At 39.3% G+C, this 19710-nt stretch overlaps 2 protein-coding genes across 4 annotated transcripts in view; both read left to right on the top strand.

Annotated features, from left to right (window-relative positions):
- Positions 1-4797, top strand: part of sorbs2a (sorbin and SH3 domain containing 2a) — a 48143-nt gene extending 43346 nt beyond the window's left edge. Inside the window, exons 25-29 of one of the 2 annotated variants that reach the window (XM_027282887.1) lie at positions 223-717; positions 1394-1474; positions 1832-1869; positions 2032-2138; positions 3047-4797. In XM_027282887.1, the coding sequence (XP_027138688.1) occupies positions 223-717; positions 1394-1474; positions 1832-1869; positions 2032-2138; positions 3047-3108 (783 nt within the window). In that variant the 3' untranslated portion in view covers positions 3109-4797. The remainder of the gene's footprint in view (positions 1-222; positions 718-1393; positions 1475-1831; positions 1870-2031; positions 2139-3046) is intronic. The other variant, XM_027282888.1, reaches the window with a different exon arrangement.
- A 2578-nt stretch (positions 4798-7375) lies between these two features.
- Positions 7376-18070, top strand: LOC104917816 (PDZ and LIM domain protein 3). 2 transcript variants are annotated; one of them, XM_010729379.3, is made up of 7 exons: positions 7376-7569; positions 12667-12818; positions 13434-13518; positions 13621-13808; positions 15474-15601; positions 16843-16954; positions 17511-18070. In XM_010729379.3, exons 1-7 carry the CDS (start codon positions 7477-7479, stop codon positions 17698-17700), a joined length of 948 nt encoding a protein of 315 aa, XP_010727681.1. In that variant the 5' UTR covers positions 7376-7476; the 3' UTR covers positions 17701-18070. The 2 variants fall into 2 exon arrangements, with proteins under 2 accessions (XP_010727681.1, XP_019130428.1); XM_019274883.2 differs by having other exon boundaries at positions 7460-7573.
- Positions 18071-19710: the final 1640 nt, after the last annotated feature.

Genomic DNA, 19710 nt, shown 5'->3' with positions numbered 1-19710 from the left:
ACTGGTGGGACCTAAGCAGAATATTTCTAGTAATGTTGCTAAAGTTTCCTTTAGAAGAGGACACAAAAGTATTTTTTTTTTTTAAATCATTCATGTAAAACATTTTCCTCCATGTTCCTTCCTGAGCTCTGTGAAATAATCAGAGTTTAATTAAAAGATTTCTTCATTCATTCAGATTCTGTGATTCAGCTTCAGAAATGATGTGTGTCATTACCTCCATAGGCTGATGTCTCCCCTTCCACTGTGACACAGCTTCCTCACCCCAGCCTCCCCTCACCCTCCATACCATCACCTCTGACCTCCTTACCTCCTCCTGCTCCTGCTCCGCCTGCTCCTCCTTCTTCTTCTACCTCTTCTTTCACTCCACCTTTCTCACGGTCACAACAGCAGGATCACAACACGATCCCTTCCTCTCCTCCTGCCTCTCCTCGACCCCCATCCCTTCCCCGCCTCATGACGTCACCACTACCTCCAGTCTCTCCCTCTCCACCTGTCTCACCGCCTCCCCTCCACCCCTCCCAGGCCTCTCACACGTCTCCAAACGTTCCCTCACAGCGCTCTGTCTCAACCTCTCTCTGTCTTTCTCATCCAATGACATCCTGCCCTGACTCAGAGTCACCCCTACCCCTTCCCCCTAGACCTGTCTCTCCTCCCCTCTCTACTCCACGCTCTCCCCCCACTGTACCCCACCCAGGACGTAGATCTCCCAAGGTGAAGGTAAAGCTGTACTGTGGAGATGATGATGGTTTAGATCATGTTTGTGCTGCCGAGGATTATCTGATAATACCCGTCTCTAACTTTTGTGTTGTTGACATTAGTGGAGCTGAGACTTAAGTCAACTAATCAAATGACAGATCTTCTAAATCTGATTAATCGTTTATGCCTATTATGCAGAGAAAATGGCACGACAATTTGATGCTTTTGTCTTTTATATCATTTTGAAATCACTCTTTAGGTTTTGGTCTGTTGTCTGACAAAACAAAATACAGTTTTAAAGACGTCAACCCTGGGCTTTGGTAAATTGTGATTTCTGAACTTTTTATAGACTAAACGATTAATCAACAGATTAATATGTGAAAAGTAATAATTTGTTGCAGCATTGGCTGAGACTACTGTGTCATTTGTATGCTAACATACATTGTACACTGTCATGGAAATGCTGCTTTGATTCATGGACAGTAGAGAGCCTTGAATTAGTGTGTTGTCCATGTTGGTTTCACTGTCGTGTGTGCAGGAGGACTTTCGCTGGCATCGGCATGTTGATGGATGACGTTTTACAGCATGTTATTAGCCCTTTGTGCCGTGTTTGTTCAGCTCATAGTGAAGGCTGCAGACTCAGTTACTGTTGAAGATTCCCGGTGTGTTGCTTCTGGTCTTTCTACCTGTTAAACAGGATCCAGTTGTCGGTGGTAAACCTCCTCGTAGCCCCATCTTGTCCCGGAGATCCTATCTGTCCCCCATTAGAGGTCGAAGGGTAGGGGGGCATGTCTTCATTCAACCATTGTCTCTGTGAAGGAAGAACACTTTATAAATAACCATTCATTCATAATCTTTCATGACTGATCACCACATATTCTTTAGCATTTCATAGTAAAGCATGCTGTTTTTCAAACAAAGTGTAACTTTTCTTTTACGGGAGGAGTTGTTTTAGTATTTTTACTCAATCGAGGCCCTTTGTGTTGATTTATTGTTTGTTTTCAAAGGAACTGGTCTCACATCTAGGTATCAAAAAATATCAAAAAGTCTTTCCATTCAACCTCCTCAATCCCTAAAGCCTCGCAGATACCACATTTTGACATTCTGGCTGTGTCTCTGTCTATCTGTCTCACAGCGATTAGTCCAGGATGCACTCCAAGGTGGAGGAGACCCGTAAGTATTATTTGTTATTATTCCACTGATTTGAATCCAAGGCTGGAAAATATGTCTTTATGCTTAACTTTAGGCTTAGTAATGCAGAAACACTTTCCGAGCCATCTCACCACGTTAAGTTCGTCACAGCGCATCAGTTTACCATCAGTTCTTCTCACAAAGGTACCAGGCCGTCTACAACTACCTGCCTCGCAACGAGGACGAGCTGGAGCTGAAGGAAGGCGACATTGTGGACGTGATGGAGAAGTGTGATGATGGGTGGTTTGTTGGTAAGAGGAGGGATTACATGGTTGTTTTCTATTACAAAAATATTAGCTGTTGTGTCTCTTGAAACATTAGATTCATTGGGGCGGTGGCTTGCTCAGTAGGTAAAGTGTGCCCCCATGTACAAAGGCCAACTCTAACCTAACCTATTTGGAAGTTTAAAACATATTCATTGGGCTAAAATGCATGCTGCAAGAGTTGATAGATTAACATAGTTCAGCATTAAAATAGAGTGCTTTGTCCAAATGTAGCACATTTAAGCAAATTCTTTAGCAAAAGGAAATGAAAAGTAAGCAGTTCACGGCTCTGTTGCATACAGAGTTTTCCATCTCAACCATGTTTAACATCATTTTGCATTTATTATGAGGCTGGAGTTTTAATTTTTTGTGTTTCCATTGAGGTTTTTTAATCCATTAAAATTTTAAAAAATGTGCATAAAAACAAAAGTAGAAAAGACAAAGGCACACCTCCAAAAGTGAAAACTTCTATGAGAGTGAGCTACTGTATTTTACTGTATATTTTTACTGTGTAACTTGATCTATGAAGTATCCCTCATATAATCATTAAATGGAGTGGACAAAATTATATTGCTGCACAGAAAATGTCCACTATGTACAGGTTAGTTAAGTTGATGCTTTGCAAATATCAACCTGCAACCACTAGATGGCACTGTGATCCCAGCCACGAGTCAACATTATGCTGTGCAGTTAAAGTCTCCTGAGATTTTCCACGTTAATCTTCTCATACTTTTACGCAACACTTTGCCCTCTGGAGATGTTTTCATGTGTTTCAGTTTGATCTTCAGGTTTGGCTGATTTCCAGACCGCAGGCAGCTGGAATAATATTAGTAACAAGGACTGCCAAGTTTCAAACACTGACACTGTTTCGTTTTTATTGCTCTTTGTTTTTGAAGGGACCTCTCGGAGGAGCAAGTTGTTTGGAACCTTCCCAGGAAACTACGTGAAGCAGCTATAATGATGATTCCAGACTTCCCCACACGCCCCTCCACCAACCCCACCACTCTGGGCCCGCCCCTTTCTGTGACACATTCATCGCCCTCAGCACAGCACCCGCAGGACACCACCTCCCGACACCGTGTTTGCGTGTATGTGTGGCTCGTGCAGCTTCACACAGACAGAACATTTAGCTCTAACTAGCCATCTTTAATGGAAGACTTCTATAAAATAATGTTGTTTTTTTAATCTTATCTTTTTATCCTTATTTTTCTATCATGGAGAACCCAAACTTTGTGCTCCAGTCAGTGACCTTTAACTTTTGACAGTGATGGAAGGAAATCGAAAGAACTTTGCAAACACACAATGATAGAAAACAGAGCACCGCAGCGACGCTTTTCTTTCTGTTAAAGGGCAGTAAAATCACCACAATCACTTTTTTTTTTTCACATTTAAAAACATTTGCTACATTTCATTTCAGTGTTCAATTACAAATATCCCCAAAGATATTCAGTGCAGAGAGTGTTGTGAAAACAGTATTCTGTCAGCGGGTCTGTTGTATACGAACTGTGTTGAAGGGATTGCAGCCATGCAGCTGATATTTCAGGTAGAAGGATTTCCCTCCAGTTACATGTGGAAAAGACTGTGCGTGTATCAATGTTATGTGTAATGTATATACCCATGGTATTGATTGGTTGATTTTATTTGAAGAATTTGGGGATATATTTGTCCTGAAACACATTATTAAGCAATTATTTTAAATATTGCAAATGAGTGGCAAAAAAATATCATTAACACTGTTACTTGCTGTCTAATTTTTATGTTAGATTTAAAGTATAAGATTAGAAAAACAAAAATATTTTCAAATTGTTCACATTAGGATTGATGCACTTTAACGAAACTTTGTCACAATTTCGTGTTTGTTTTATCTCAAATTTCACTTCAGATTTTTCACACTAGAGGCTAATGTGACTGTGGGGCTTTCGGGGCATACCGGTCATGTTTTGAAAAGTGTATGCAAAAAGGTTTCCAACCTTTTTAGGTATTATATTTATTAGAGGACAAGTGCTGTTCAAACTGTGTAATGAGATAATTTTAGAAGGGATGGAACAACACGTTGCTTTTTTTTTTTTAAACATCTTTCTCAACAGCGGAGAAGCCACATTTGAAGGATTGTTATTTTATTGTCAAGTGACAAGTAACACAATAGTTCATGGGCTGTAATAATGCCAGGTGTCATGATGTTTTATGTTGAATTATTTAAGTCAGATGCAGGATGAGATGGCATTTCATCAAAAACTTCAGTCATGTAACTGCAGTTTTTTTCCACTAGACTTCTTTTAACCTTGTTGTCAGTGAGTGGGGTCACTGTTTCATGTAGTTATATACCATTAGGAAGTATTGGCAAGTCCCATCTTATCTTGTCATGCTCAGTGAATGTGATTTATGTTTTGTTTTTTTCTCATTTTACGTGTTTCACATAGGTATGGACACTGATGACAACAAACAATTGTTAAAGCACCTTAAGATATATTTTGTTTTATCATCCACGCATCATATGTCACCCCGTCATCCACTATTTCAGCTGGTGTGTGAACACTTTGTGTGTATGTGTGTGTCTGTGGTGTTTTTGTAAGCCTTTTGTATGAGAGCTGTAAAATGGCCAACATCCACTTGCTTTATAAAGTCAGCTTTTTCTCACCCACCATCACATTTGGTTTCCTCTCCTTCTTTCTTCACGTTCTTCATCAGTGGTGCTAATTTCCACTTTTTCAAAGTTATTACTGTAGCCAGGCATGTAGGCCTTTTTTTTCTCTCGCTCTCTCTCTTTCCAGTTATTTGTTGTTTTAAGAGCCAGTGACGTATTTAAACTGAAGTTACTGTAGGTAGAGGTAGAGTTGGTGATTGCTGCCTTACATCCAACTCACTAATTTAATAGCCATGTATATGTAAACCTCTTCTGTGATGCAAAAAATTAATTTATGCATATATAGTCTAGAAAACATCAGGAAAGCGTGTGCACAGAACATGATCACAAACTCTAGTCTGCCTTTGATACAACATTAGGAACAGATTTGGATTGAAGACGTGAATTTGACTCCTGATATGTTTATACATGTAATGAAAATGTCAATCTTATATGTTATTCATGTTAATATCAAATTCAATGCACACTCTTGGACCTAAGTATTTCTACAATATCTTAGCATTTGTTGGATGGTTTTATGGGGCTGTATTGCTAATAAAATCCAGCTAGTAGATGAAATATTCCCCTTTTTTTTCTTTTCAGTTTAGCAGAAAAGACTATTTTGATTACCATTTTACTTCAGGCACGAGGTAACAACATTCATTTCTATTTCAAACAATTCCAATTATCTTAAATAGCCACCTGACAACAGCTGAAAATCTTGGCATTGCTACTTATATTAAAGCTGAAAATAAATATTTTTCCTATTGTCCACAAAACCAACACTTCATTAGTTCATCTCTCGGGGCTTTATAACTTCCCTATAAGTTCAGCTCCAAACCTATTTCTTGTCTGTCAGATACAGTTAAAAAGTTTGTGGATTTAAGCAATGTTACTCAAATGAGTAAATATATACGTTTTTTTGTTTTGTGCACCTGTGAGTAATTACGGAAGCAGGAAGCTGTATGTATGAGTGATGAAGGAATATGTCAACCAGTGAAACCGATTGATAATGGATATCTATGCTTTGTGACATTTGCTGTAAGGATCAGTTAACGATAAGAAAAACATTAAATATCACGCGACTTGTCCAGCATTAGCTTTTCAATTAAGTCAAGCTGACAATTTACATGAATCTCTAACTAAACGAAATTTGGTTTATACGTCAGTAAATTGCTAAAACCTTGTGGGCTCAATAAAAACAGTGTTTCGATGCCCTCTTCTGGTTGAAAGTTAAAGTGTGCTGCACCTGTGACCACGCCCAGCAATGATGTCACAGTGTACTGACACACCCTGGAGTACACGTATACATCACTGCAGCAAGCTGGATCAGAAACACATTCTACATGATTTTATTATTATTTAATGATGCTTTTAAAACCCTTGCAGATAGAAAATACCAGAATAGGCCATGCAGGGCACTTTCAGTTTTAAAACGTTGCATTGATGCTCAAACAACTATTATAGTTGATGTGTGGTGCATAAATTACTTTAGCTTTATCAAAGGAGGCAGTTGATATTACTGGTTTAGACACTATATGAATTCTGCTCTTTCATGTCTGTCCAGACAGAGAAGGTTTGCAGTATGAATACATCATCAACTCCCCTTTTTTTAGTCAGGGAGTAACATCGTCATGGTAACTGCAGAAACAAACCACGAGCCTACTTTGAAATATTTGCAATGATGGGTGATTTTCCAGTCTGGACACAGATGATGGATTTTGTGGTGTGATTCCTAATTTGAGCAACTCTTTTACTCTTTAATTTATTTATTTGCACAATGGAAACCTACTCCAAAGCCAATCAGTGCTGACACAGATTGACAAGACTTACTCACAGTTTGTTGTGTTCTAGTAAAAGCCTTTGGTAAGGCAAGGCAGAAGCATGAGGCAACGAGAGAAAAATATTCTCAGCTGGCTGGAAAAAAACACTGATCATAAACAAAGAGCACAATAAATCAGTTTTTTTTTTTTTTTTTGTAAGCTAGGATTATTTTAACAGACAAAACAGACCCAGTTTCTGGTATAAACAGAGAAAAGGAGAGATGATGTCTTGCACAGGATTGTTAAACTAAGGGGTGAGAGTACTGGGTCCCATCCAGATCAATAGTGGCTGGAATGTGCCTGTGGGACCTTCAGGGCCTCAGAGTGGAGCTGCGCCTCCAGACCAAATAAGGACAGGAGCAGCAAGACCCGTCATCCAGAGCTTGAGGAGGCCAGCCAGACTGTGTGAGCTGCCCAGGGATGTGAAGCAGTGACTGGTGGGGGGGGGGGGCTGGTTTACATCCTCACTCTGTCTACAAGTGTCCATATACAGTAGGTACTATGAGCCAAAACTGGACATGAGTACTACAATTGAAGTTTTCATAACATCTGATTTATGAGGAAAAACATTGGCTTCTATTTTGACAGAGAAGTAGTAAGAAAAGAAAGAAAAAATAAGACAAAGAACTCGACAGAAATAGGAAAACTGGCGAGCAAGTGCTGGTAGAACAGCCTCGGAGCCAGTTTCCCAAATCTGACCAATTACTTCACTGCTGGGGTGGTGTTTGTCCATGCTCCTCCCCCTGCACCCACCCACATGGTTCAAAATCTCCATCACTTTGATATTCCTTTGCTCTTTAACTTTGTTCCCCAGCAGTGTGCAGTTTACTGTCTGTGCTGTTGTCATCTAACAAAGGGGGTGGGGAGACATTAAAGGGCCATGCCAGTCAATGTTGTGTTGGACGGTCCAGCCCCCTGGGGCTTTCGCCTGACAGGAGGAAAGGACTTTAACCAGCCCTTGACCATCTCCAGGGTGAGTAAGTGATAAGGATGTCTGTATTATAAGAACAGAAGAGAAGGTGCGAGCTTCATAACAAAACTTTTACTCTCGGTTGTGTCTAATTTGATGATCAACAACAATGTTTCCACTGTTTCGGCCAACATCTTTAGAAATGTATATGTTTAATGAATCCCTTGGTGGTCCAGTCCAGAGAAGTCAGTGTCAATGTTTGCTTTTCCATTCTAGAAAGAGTCTGTCTGGACTCAGTGTGGTATGGAGCTTGCACCTGTGCCACAGCAAATGCAAGAGGCTTAGATACAAATAGCAGCTTACATCCTACTCTGACATGTGCACACACACACAAACTATGAATGTCTCATTGATTGGATTTCAGGCGGAGGAATTTAGGAGCACATGTGAGGTTACAATATTATTCCAGAACAGTCCTACAGAGTGTGTTCGATTGGATTCTGAGCGAAACATGATGAAAATATGGAAGAAAAGGGAAGTAAGCATACGTTTGAACAAGCCTCTTTAAATCCTCCACACATTCAGGACGTTCATTCTGACAGCCGAGTCAACGCATAGAAGAATAAATCTGGCAGTGTTGAAGAAGATGAGCACAGTGTTGCCGCATGTATTATGACAGCACAGCTGCTCAAAAGCCACTTTAGGTCAACGCGCAGCATCACGCAGCTTGTCAACATTGTTGTAACTGTAATTCATTACAGGAAACTCACAGTAACTCAAGTTAACGATGTTTTGGATGAACAAATGATTTACTAGATATTATGTCAAAAAGAGAAAAAAACAAACTCTTTAGAAGGTCATGGCTGCTCGTTTGGATTATAATTTATCTGAATCTGTTAATGAAAATGATAATTTCCTGGAACTAATATGGTATTTCCTGTTTATGCCGAAACCAAACAACTTAATCATGTGAAATCACGAAAGAGCCAGAAGAAGGAAGACTAACCTAGCTTAGCATAAAGCCTAGAGGCAAGTGGGTAACAAAATCTGCCAAACAAAAGTTTTTATCTCAATCCTACAGAAGAACAGCACGTTGTTTATGCTTTTTGAACACATTTGTGTCAGCTCTTTCTGTTAAACCAAAGAGATAGAAGTAAAAACAGAAGAGGGGAAATTAACAGGAGGAATTTGAAGATAATAGTGGAGGATGTATACAAAGAGATACATGACACACAGAAAAATAAACATAAATCAATCATCATTACCATCATAAAATGTTACGTCATACCAATAACAACTCCGCATAGATCAAGGTTTTTATCATAGCAGAACATTTTTTCTTTCTATGAAAATATCCAGTTATAGCACACACACAGTCTTCAGTTTTCCACACACACAGTTCAACACATTCTGAAAAAAGAACAGCGGCGTCTTCATCAGCACTCACACTGTGTGCTGTATCCTCGATATCACAAAGGATCAGATGTGAGGAGGCCCCTGTAATCCCGCTCTGTTGGGGTTATGTGCATCTATATTTAGGGGAAGACCTCAGGAACTACTGACTAAAGGCATAGTTAGCTATCCAAATCACTGACTGTCCAATAACCTCACACCTGTTGTGTTAGAGACACTCAGCGGCCCATATGAGAACAGTGATGAGAGAGGACTGTGATGGAGGATGAATGGAAGGAGAGGAATCAGGAAGGGTAAACGATATCCGAGCAGTAATGCAAGAGGCTATGCGTTGAAATGTGCTTGCAGGAGAGAGAGAGCAACATTAAAGACAAGAATGTGAGAGACAAAACACCAATAAATTCACAGTCTGAGACAAATTAAAGGAATTGTTGCTGCTGCAGTGAGCCCTCTGGATTTATTTGAGCACGAGTGAATCCAGTGTCTCCCTTCAACGCCATTTTTGGTCAGGAACATCTTCCTCTTTATGTCCCGTTGGTGTTCCCAGCTGGTCGTGGAACGTAAACACGGATGATTATCATCTTTTTCTTCAGCAGACTGCAGCCTTAAAGGAGCAGTACACCCAAATTACTCTCTGTGCACTGTTACTGTTATCTTATTTCTAACCCTTGATTGTAGCTGATGAGCCAAAATTAAAGTACACATCATCAAATAAAAATGTCCCTGTCAAATGAGTTGGTTTTATCATGCTGATGTAAGTTTGCTTTTAATGTGTTATTTAATAATATAAAAATGATTGACAGCTGAGGTCTGTTCACGATTGAATCAGACAGGTGTATGGGCAGGACCTCAGCTCCGCCCTGCTCACTACTGCCATGTGCAAGATGGACATGACATAATTTGTCTTTATTTTTGTTTTTACACTGCGGTGACACATCATCCATCTTTATATATGTTATATGTTATATCTAATGAAACAAATGAGTTGCATTATGGGACCTGTAGGACACAGCCTTATGGGAGCTTGACCTTATCCTCCCATCCTTCCAAAACCTGCATGAACTAATTTCTTGCGCCACTTGCAATACGACAAGCTGTAATAATATGTCAACAATACGGATGTGTTTTCACCATATTAAGTTGTTGTGGTTAACATGTTTGCAAACTATTGCTTATGATTATATACAGAGAAACATTAGCATCCATGTGGAGTTATATTTCTGGGCACTCAGGGAATGTGAGTCCAGTATTGATTCTCTTTTTAGCTCTGTTTTAGTCTCTGGCAACTCCTGAGGGAAATATCTGACTCTTGAGCAGCTTAATGCTCCACAGTGTTCAAGAACTGGACACTAACTTTGTTTGGCTGCTGCTTGGTACTAGGCACTTAGCATACTTTCGGGAGAGGGAGATATGAGAGTGAACCAAATTTAAATGCAGCAAGCAAGTTGTTGCCTGTAGAACCAAAACAATGAGCTAAAATATACTGTTAAGCTGTAGGGGAAGTGCAGAGTTTAGGGGTTAATGCTGTTGTGGGTTTGTCACTAAGAGCAACACTGTTTAAGTGTCAAGGATTTCAAGTCACATCAAATGTTTAAGACCCTCCAGGTTTGTTTCCCCAATGCAGCACTTCTTAGATAACTCATTACTGTAACTGGATTCTTTGGGGGGGGGATTGCCGTGCTTGAAGATCACTTGAAGAAGGTAAAGGATAAAGGAAAGACGTAAGACATGAAACTGTCTGGGGGGGAAAAAAAAGGAAGAAGTAAGGAATTAACAAAGGCCAGAGGAAGCGGCAAAGATAAAAAAAGGAAAAGAAAGGGTTGGACATAGGGAAGGAAGCAAGTAAGAAAACACAGTCAGAAAGAAAAAGAGGAAAAGTTGGAAAAGATGGTTGTGATTTAAACAGAGGCAAATGTTAGACATAACAACCGAGCTGCGTGGAAACAAAAGAATCCAATAAAAAGCATGGTTGTGCACAGATTCAGGTAACACACATCAGCGCAGTAAAACATGAAGTCAGACAGCGGCAGTCCAACGAATGCTTCACTGTAAATTACTGTTCCCTCTTTGGCAGCATGAGGCATCCCCTCAGCACTTTCATCCATGGTTATTTATAGGCAGATGACCTAATTCAAGTTTCAATGTAACATCCCAATGTAGCTACGTTTCCTATGTCTCGTAATGCAATACGGCTAAGCATAGGTCATGCCCCCGTGAAGTGTAATTGGGAATGTTCGGTACAGTTTGAAGCTGCCTCCTGAGATATTCTCTGTGACCCTGATGACTTTCGTGGAGTTCTTATTAATCTTGATCACTTCCTGGCCACCAGAAAACATATTCCATCTGGACGCCGTCACTTAGTGGGAAGCGGCGCATGTTTACTTTATCTCCATGACAAGGGATGGACAGTTTACACGCATGCATACCAACCAGGGCAAGGCTTTTCTGTAACGCCAACCCTCCTGCTGCATCTCAGAGAGCAGTTAGTGTTTTGCAGAGTGCATGTGGTGAAAAAAGAAATTGCAGATTTAGGTCATGAATGGCCTGAATCTTTTCTGTTATGAGTTTGACTGAATAGTTGGGCTTCTTAGTGAAGTCTGTGTTTTGTACTTTTGTAGAAGTATTTAGGCTTGGGGAGGCTCAGAGACAGAAAAAAGAAATCATGTAAAGCTGCGCTATCCCTGCAGAGGAACATGGGAACAAGAGGCCTTGCAGTTGAGTTTCGGTTTTAAGAGATGAAGTGCCAGTGATGGAGAACAGACCAAAACTTTACACAAGGCTGCCCCACCTGTATATACTGGACTGCTGGATCAGGATTTATAGAGGGACAGAAAGCCAAAAACATTTTTTTTTCTTTTTTGGCTGACCAAATTAAAAGCTTTGGGATTTATTCTAATGTGAAATAACTAATTATAAATGGAAGAAGAATGACGTCCTTCTTCCAGAGCCCCAGAAGATATATACTCTCAGCTGAGAGTTAAATTAGAATTAATTCATCTCAACTTTGTTTTGTTTTATTTATATTCAAGGACTACACTAGTGTAATTGCACAGATTAAATGTAGATCAGGTATTGATTCTAAATATTATTCACGTTATCAAATAACTCACACTATGAATGCAGTGTGGTTATGTCAGTGTTTGGAGTAACCCTGCGACATCTCATTGTCTATTGCTCAAAGATTTGTACTACTTAAGTGGAAACGTGTGGAATAAAGAATTCAATCAAATGTGTCACAAGGCTCAATGTGCTCGTCACAAAGTGCTTTACATGTTTGAATGATGTCAGGACTGTAAGCAACAGACTTATTTCCCTTTGTCTCTCCTGATGTGCTAAATCAGGATTTTCAACCTTTCCTGCCCCACATGATCCTGTTTTCAGGTCCCAAACTTCTCACGACCTTCAGCAATTAGAGATGTCAGTTGAATTTCAGTAAGGCAAATGTTGTTTCTGGTAGGAAAATTAATTATATAGAAAATATTTATTTAACTGAGTCACAAGAACTGGTGACTGGTGTATCTGCTTTTTGCCCACTGACAGCTGGGATTATTTCCAGTCGCCTATGACCATGATATGAATGGAAACTCTACTGGAGGGAATTAATACTATTCAGTATAATGATACTATTTATAAATTGTAAATACAATGTAAGTTTTTCTTTTACCCTGTCACCTGCCTGTATCATCTCCTCCCAGCCTTTTGCGGTCCGTGTTTTTCATTATTTATGTTATTTGTTTCTTCTTCCAGATCACTCCTGGCAGTAAGGCCTCTGTAGCCAACCTGTGTGCCGGTGACGTCATCCTGGCCATTGAGGGAGTCTCAGCTTCAAACATGCTGCACTGTGAAGCTCAGAACAAGATAAAAGAGTCCACCAATCAGCTCTGTCTTACTATTGAAAGGTTATATCCATAAACAAAACGCGTAGGGGCAAAATTGTCCAGTAATTTGCCAGAAATAATAAAGATTAAAGGGAGGTGAAAGAGAAATAAACAGAATTTGTGTCCCACTTTACAGGCTGCAGGTTTATCTTGCTCCAGGTTGTGAACCTCTGTACAAGGAATCAGTATACTTTAGTGTTTTGTACTGACAGAAAATGATACAATATGTGTGCTGATATTAGTCAAACCCCTCATACAAAACTTTTTTTCCCCTCAGAAACTTTCCTATTACCATCTGAACTTAGTTTGAACTTTTTCCATCTGTGAGCACGCTCTTACCTTTCTTTTGTGGACTTATGGTATCCGACAGCACATTCAAAAATCAACTGAATTCGGTATGGCATTTTCAGTTTGGATACACTCAAAACCCGCTTCAGAAAGTTATTAGGTATTCTGTGGTATGGCAGGAAAAGGTCAGCATGTAAGCAGAAGTTTAAATTTTGATTTTGATGTTTTATAGGTTGGGATTATAGAGAATTTAAGCATATTCACAGACTCAAAAAAGAGTCATTCAGCAGTCAGTTCATCAGTCATATTCTGGTGATCCTCTGACCAGGATCTGTTTTTAATCCACAGGAATGAATCAAGGCTGTGGTCACCACGTGTTGTGGAGCAAGGTATAGCTCACCCATATAAAATCAACCTGGAAGCAGAGCAACAGGTTTGTTAGACTGTGTGAGAAATTGTTTGTTAAACATTATGATACTAATTTCACATCATCATCATCATCATTATTGACCTTTCTTCCTTCTTCTTCTCACAGGAATATAAACCTATTGGCACTGGTCATAACCGGAAAGCTCAGCCATTTGTTGCAGCAGCAAACATCGATGACAAGCGTCAAGTGGTCAGTGCAGCCTACAACACTCCTATCGGCCTCTACTCCTCAGGCAACATCCAGGACGCCATGGAGGGCCAGATCCGAGGCCTGGTTCACCAAAAGCCTGAGAGGTGATGGTTCTCACTCTGTCTACAGTTTAAACATGGCAGTCAGGTTCTTTCAAAGCCCTGCAATGTACAGCAACTAACAGCATGTGAGTCAGAACTACACTGATTATGCTATTAGTCATAATAATATAATATAATATAATATAATATAAATATAATCTAATATAAAAAAATATAATATAAATATAATATAATATAATTGTACATATATAGGCATGTTAGCATTTTTGTTTAATAATAGACGTCAATAATACATTGATATTGAAAGTTTTATCTTATTGTAATTTTATGCCAAACTATTAATTAAAGGTCCATTATGTAATATTTTTAGCACTCTATATATGGAATATGACAGTAATGGGACATAATATGTGTAATTATGTTTTCATTGGTGTATAATCACCTGGAAATAAATCTCTCTACAGTAGCCCAGAATATCTCTACAGTAGCCCAGAAACTACACCGCCACTAAATCCTACACACTGGTAGATTACTGTAATTTAGTTTAGGATTCATTTATGACTTTAGAAATACAATACAATATTTTCAACCGAAAATTTTCCTACTACCTTTTTCCAGTCAAAAACTCGGGGAAGAAGCTCAGTTTAGAGTGTTTTATTACAGAGCTAACTGATTAAGTGGTAAATATAAATAGCATTTCCTCTGGCACAACACTTAGGTCAAATATTTTTTAGTGGTAAGGCTCTAAGAATAGCAAAATATCCATTTTCATCCCTCCAACTTGTATTTTCTGGTTTGTAGTGATCATCACGTTTGTTCCCTCTGTGATCTCCTTCTCCTTTGAGGTTTACTGTAGCGGAGTCCACGGCTCTTCACATGAATCACCCACTCACTTAGTTTGGTTGGTTTGTTTGAAGGTGTCAGGTGAAGCTAAGTAGCCTAATACGCCCACAGATGTGCCACAGTATGTTTGACTCCGGCTTTCCCCTCTCTTCATGTGGCTTTCATTAGGCTACCTGATATATGGTGTGTCATGCTGAGAATATATTACCGCAATCCACAGGAATTAATCTTTCCATGCATGGCTTAACCACAACTTCTGGATAAGACATATATCACATCAAACCTCAGTCACGTCAGCTGATATAACATAGATTTGCTTTACATGGAGAAATAGAGATGTAGACTTCATTATAATATATTCATAACCTCTGTAATCAGCAGACAAGATGGAATTATTATTCATTAGACGATGGTTATAAAAAGATATATTATAATATGAAAGAAAAGGGGGCACGTTGTACAATCAGCATGCTGTCTAACTCTAAACTCTTTCTTCAGTTAAGATCTGTGGTTCAGCTTGAATGAATGTTGCTTACTCATCCCGTATTTAGCATCTAACCGTTTTTCTCCTTTTAAGGTTGACTCAACATGCTGTAGCCTCATAATCTCCAGCTGGCTGTTCTCACCTGACCTGCTTTACTCACATAAAAAAAAAGAAAAAGAAAAAAGAAAAATCAAGGCAACGCAGTTAAGATTGTGATAAATTATCTCTCTCAGTGACATTCACGTTCTAGGAAAATCGATTTAATTTGTCACAGCCGTATCGCAACTTATAGATCAAAGCAGTGCTCTGTTAAAGATAGTATTTGTGTTTGTATCCTGTATTGTACTGTATGTATGTTCATGTCTTAATGTGCTGCTTAGCCCCAGGACTTTGACCAGCATTGAGGATTCTGACGTATACCAGATGTTACAGAAAGACCAGGAGGAGCCTCATGAGCCTCGACAGTCTGGCTCGTTCAGAGCTCTGCAGGACTTTATTGACAGTGATGGTGAGCTCTTCCTCTTTCCCAGATGATTTTTCTCTAAAGCACAAAAACGTCTTCCAGGTTGAAGCGATTACCAGTACAGAGAAATATTTGTACTTTTACTGGTGGCCAAAAAAAGACTACTACACAATGCCTGCACAAACATACAGATGTTTTAAAGTGTTTTAAAGGTGTTAAAAATGTATTTTCTGAATCAGCCAGTTTTATTATGAGTTATGGAGTTTTCTGTTTTCTGCCAACAGTTTTAGTTATCTAACACAAGATTTCCCTATTTCTCTTTCTTTTTCTCCTTGAGCTCTTTATACTGATTTAAAGTGGGTGGGACACAGATAAAAAAAAAAAAAGGTTACATCCATACGATGCAAGATTTAAGAACAGACGGTGGGCTGTCAATCTAATTGGCTCAAATCACACCCATACCACAATTTAAGTGACTTTTTGAGCCTTAAACTCTTCAGAAACAAAAAGATAAGATACATTTAAAGTGGCAATACTTAAGATTTAAGGATTGATAACAAAGACGCAGAACTGTTTTTATTTTAATAAAGAAGTCAGGCATTAACTGTCAATAAACTGTAGTCGTAAGTGTCAAGCTTACTGACTAATAATAAATCAGCGGCTCATAGACCCAATCACGATTGTGTTACCTCATTTGATAGATAGTTACTTAGCAGAAATATATTTAAATGAAAATCTGTGCGATATTATATTACACTTTGGAGAGATGGGCTGCATCACATGGTTGTAGTCAGAGCTTTTTTATAATGTGCACCATCATCAGAGTCTGTTGAAGTTATATTTACCTCCTATACACACATCAGGAAATATTTTTGGGTGTCAGTGTCTTCCCCAAAGACACTTGGACATGTACAAGCCACCTGCTTCAACTTCTGAGCTACAGCTTAATTCACAGAACCACATTGCTCGACAAACTAAAGTTACATAACACTGGTATTATTGTTATTAGTATACAGTGCGCTGTATGATTAACAGGTCTCATAACCCTGCACACACTCAACATACACACCTTGTGATGAGGCCAATGTTCCCTCATTATTTACCTGTATACTATTAAAGCTACACAATACATCATTTCAAATGCACCCAAAAGAAAGTGTCATTTAGGATTCAAGAGGTTATTAGTCTCCCTGCTTCACATCTTTTGAGTGTTTTGTTTTTATTTACATGCTACAATCATGAATAAAGGGTTGTTTTGTTGAGTGGTCTCTCTCCTATGTGGGCAGGCACTCGTCCCATTGTGACCAGGACAGTAAAAGCCCCGACGACCAAACCAACTACACCCACAGGAAACCTGCAGAAACTGCCCGTCTGCGACAAGTGTGGGAATGGGATTGTGTAAGTAAAAATAGAATAGAAATCATCTGTGAATCCCATCCAGAGCTGGCGTGAATCAAGTACAAACAAAGGGTGGAGAAAATTACGGGAACAATACAGTCCACTACAACAACGTCACAAACTATAGCGACCCTTTGTCTGGACATACATGAGATGACGGGCTGAATGACGCCTGGGTGCTCAAACAAGCCACCTTTAACGGCACCTGCCTGTCATTAAGAGCAGCCACGCTGTTAATTACGCATAACTCTGACAGGTTGAGATATATAGAGATTCAGCCTCAGTACAGTTGTCATGAACAAGAAAATTAGCTATAGAGACCAAAACCATATTTGTACAAGGCTGTTTCTGCTGTGAAGTTTGATATTTTAATATGGGGCCTTATGGTGATTCATATAACATGACATAAAAGTGTTTTAATCATGATATGTGTTTACAATCATCTATAATCAACCTGTGAACTGTTGGTATGTGTATAATAATAACAATAATAGTAATAGCTGTTAAATAACACACTATACTTTTGACATCTGCTCTCTTGTCTTTTGTGCTACAGCGGGACGGTGGTGAAAGCACGAGACAAGTATCGCCACCCCGGCTGCTTTGTGTGCACCGACTGTGACGTCAACCTCAAACAGAAGGGCTATTTCTTTGTGGAAGGGCAGATGTACTGCGAGACTCACGCTCGTGCTAGAATGAGACCACCGGAGGGACACGACCTCATCACAACTTATCCTTCTGCATAGATCCCCCCTCTGATGAGCACAGGCACAAACACAGAGAGACACACAGATATGAACAGACACACTCTGGCCAACACTCCTACATCGTCCTACATTTGTTTTATGTGTTTATCTTCACTTTGTGTTGTGTTGTGATGTGTTGTCTGCGTGCAATAATATTTAAATGAGAATACACTTTTCTCTCTGAACACAACAGTATGATGTTTTGACCTATAAGTCACCTCTGTGTAGGAACATTTGGCAGGTGATAATTGAAGAGCCTGATTGTTTAAAGGGTCCTGGAGAAGAGACTAACAAACATAACGCCACTTTCATCTTTCCAGTTCCTCAAACTTTGATGTCTGTCCAATAAAGACCTCTGTTCATACTGTAAGGTGCCATCTGTATGTGGAGTCTTGAGATGTAAAGCATCTGTAGGTACACCTACAGAGAGACCTCACTTATATTGTATAATTAGTCTCAGTCTATTTGACTGACATCTAGCTCTCCTGTTACTTTTGTTGCACCTGACAGGGTGACACATATATAGCAAAAAGCTATAAGTAAATACTATTGTCCCAGCTAAGTAAAACATATAACACACAGGGGACTTAGGTATATAAAAGATGATAAATAAAACATGTATACATCAAGTGACAACCAAGAGTATTTTCAGCCACTGCTATTCGATCCAACTATTAATGGTTAAAAAAAAAACATAATCTGTACGTTTACTGAATATGAAACTCACCGTAAGCCGAGTCACCATGAGTGTTTTTGGTGGACTGAAGGGAAATAGGATTATTCATCCTGCTAGATCTGGCCTTTAATTGGCTAAATCTTCAGCTGGAGGGAAGAAGTTCAAAGTCTTCACACAGAGGATGAAGTAAGATAGTATGATGTCAAATGTGAGACACATTTGGGTTTAACGCCAATGATCTCATTGGCCACTATGACCACAGCTTTTTTCTTTTGTCATGTCAACATTTCACTTACCTTGCTCAGTGATCTAAACCTTGGTGACTATCTGAATGGTACAAACATATCTTTAGTTTTGATTGCATTCAGTTTTAAAAAGCAGTTATCACATCACATCAAAATCATCAACCACTGGACCGTGAGCAGAATCACTCCTCTGTTGTAACAGGCTCATTATTGCCAAGTCTTGTGAACTTCAGAACGTGTCGGGATCAGCATCAAGAGAAGAAAACCACCACCAGAAAGTTTAAAATCCATCCAACAATTTCCAGGGCTCCAGTCATAATAAAATAATCATTTATTGGTTACAATGTGAGGCTGGATTTTGCTTAAGGCAAAAGGGAAATCTAAATTTCTCTTGTCTAATTATAGTTTAGCTTCATATGAAATTCGACATGCTTACAAAGAGAGGCAGCACATCTGGTTACATCTGGTGTTTATGGTAATTCGCGTAGCCTGTTCTTCATCATTCTTTTCTTTTTGGGGAAAAATACATCAGCACTGGCCAGAAGCCACCCTGCAACCCCGTCTACAGTGATGTATTCAAACCATCACTGCTGAGCAGAGTGGTAGACCGGAGCTCCAGGACGCAAGTATCTGAAAATGGAAATAAAAGAGAAAACAAGGTGATGTAATGCACCTCCTTTTAACACCATGTGACCCTGTAGCTGTTAGCAAATGGCACGATCTTTAAGTATAGACAGAGCGACATTGAAATACAGATATGATTTTATTCCCCCATAGATTAGGGTAATGGGTCACTCACCATTAGAGCATACATTTCAAGTGTAGAAGCAAATAATAGTGGGCATAAAAGTGTTATTTATGAGTCATTTCCACTCCTGCCTCTGGTACACAACTGAGTCTGCTGAGGATAAAACCAACGGCTCATTACTCACTCGTGTTTTTCAAAACTAAATTCCAGCCAACATCTAATTCCAGTTTAGGTAAATTACCCGCAAAATAACAGAATATGTAAATCCATTAGATGTTATGGTGCAGTTATTAAACAGCACATGGTGTCAGGGTAAGCAAACAGGCTTCTGGAATAAAGTG

This window comes from Larimichthys crocea, chromosome X (assembly GCF_000972845.2).
Source record: "Larimichthys crocea isolate SSNF chromosome X, L_crocea_2.0, whole genome shotgun sequence".
NCBI classification, from domain to species: domain Eukaryota; kingdom Metazoa; phylum Chordata; class Actinopteri; family Sciaenidae; genus Larimichthys; species Larimichthys crocea.
This window is presented reverse-complemented; position numbering and strand designations above follow the sequence as displayed.

Coding starts and splice junctions, on each gene's coding strand:
- LOC104917816 (XM_010729379.3), top strand. CDS start 7,477: ATGCCAGTCAATGTTGTGTTGGACGGTCCAGCCCCCTGGGGCTTTCGC. Junction 12,819..13,433: donor CTCTGTCTTACTATTGAAAG/GTTATATCCATA, acceptor TTTAATCCACAG/GAATGAATCAAGGCTGTGGT. Junction 13,519..13,620: donor ACCTGGAAGCAGAGCAACAG/GTTTGTTAGACT, acceptor TTCTTCTCACAG/GAATATAAACCTATTGGCAC.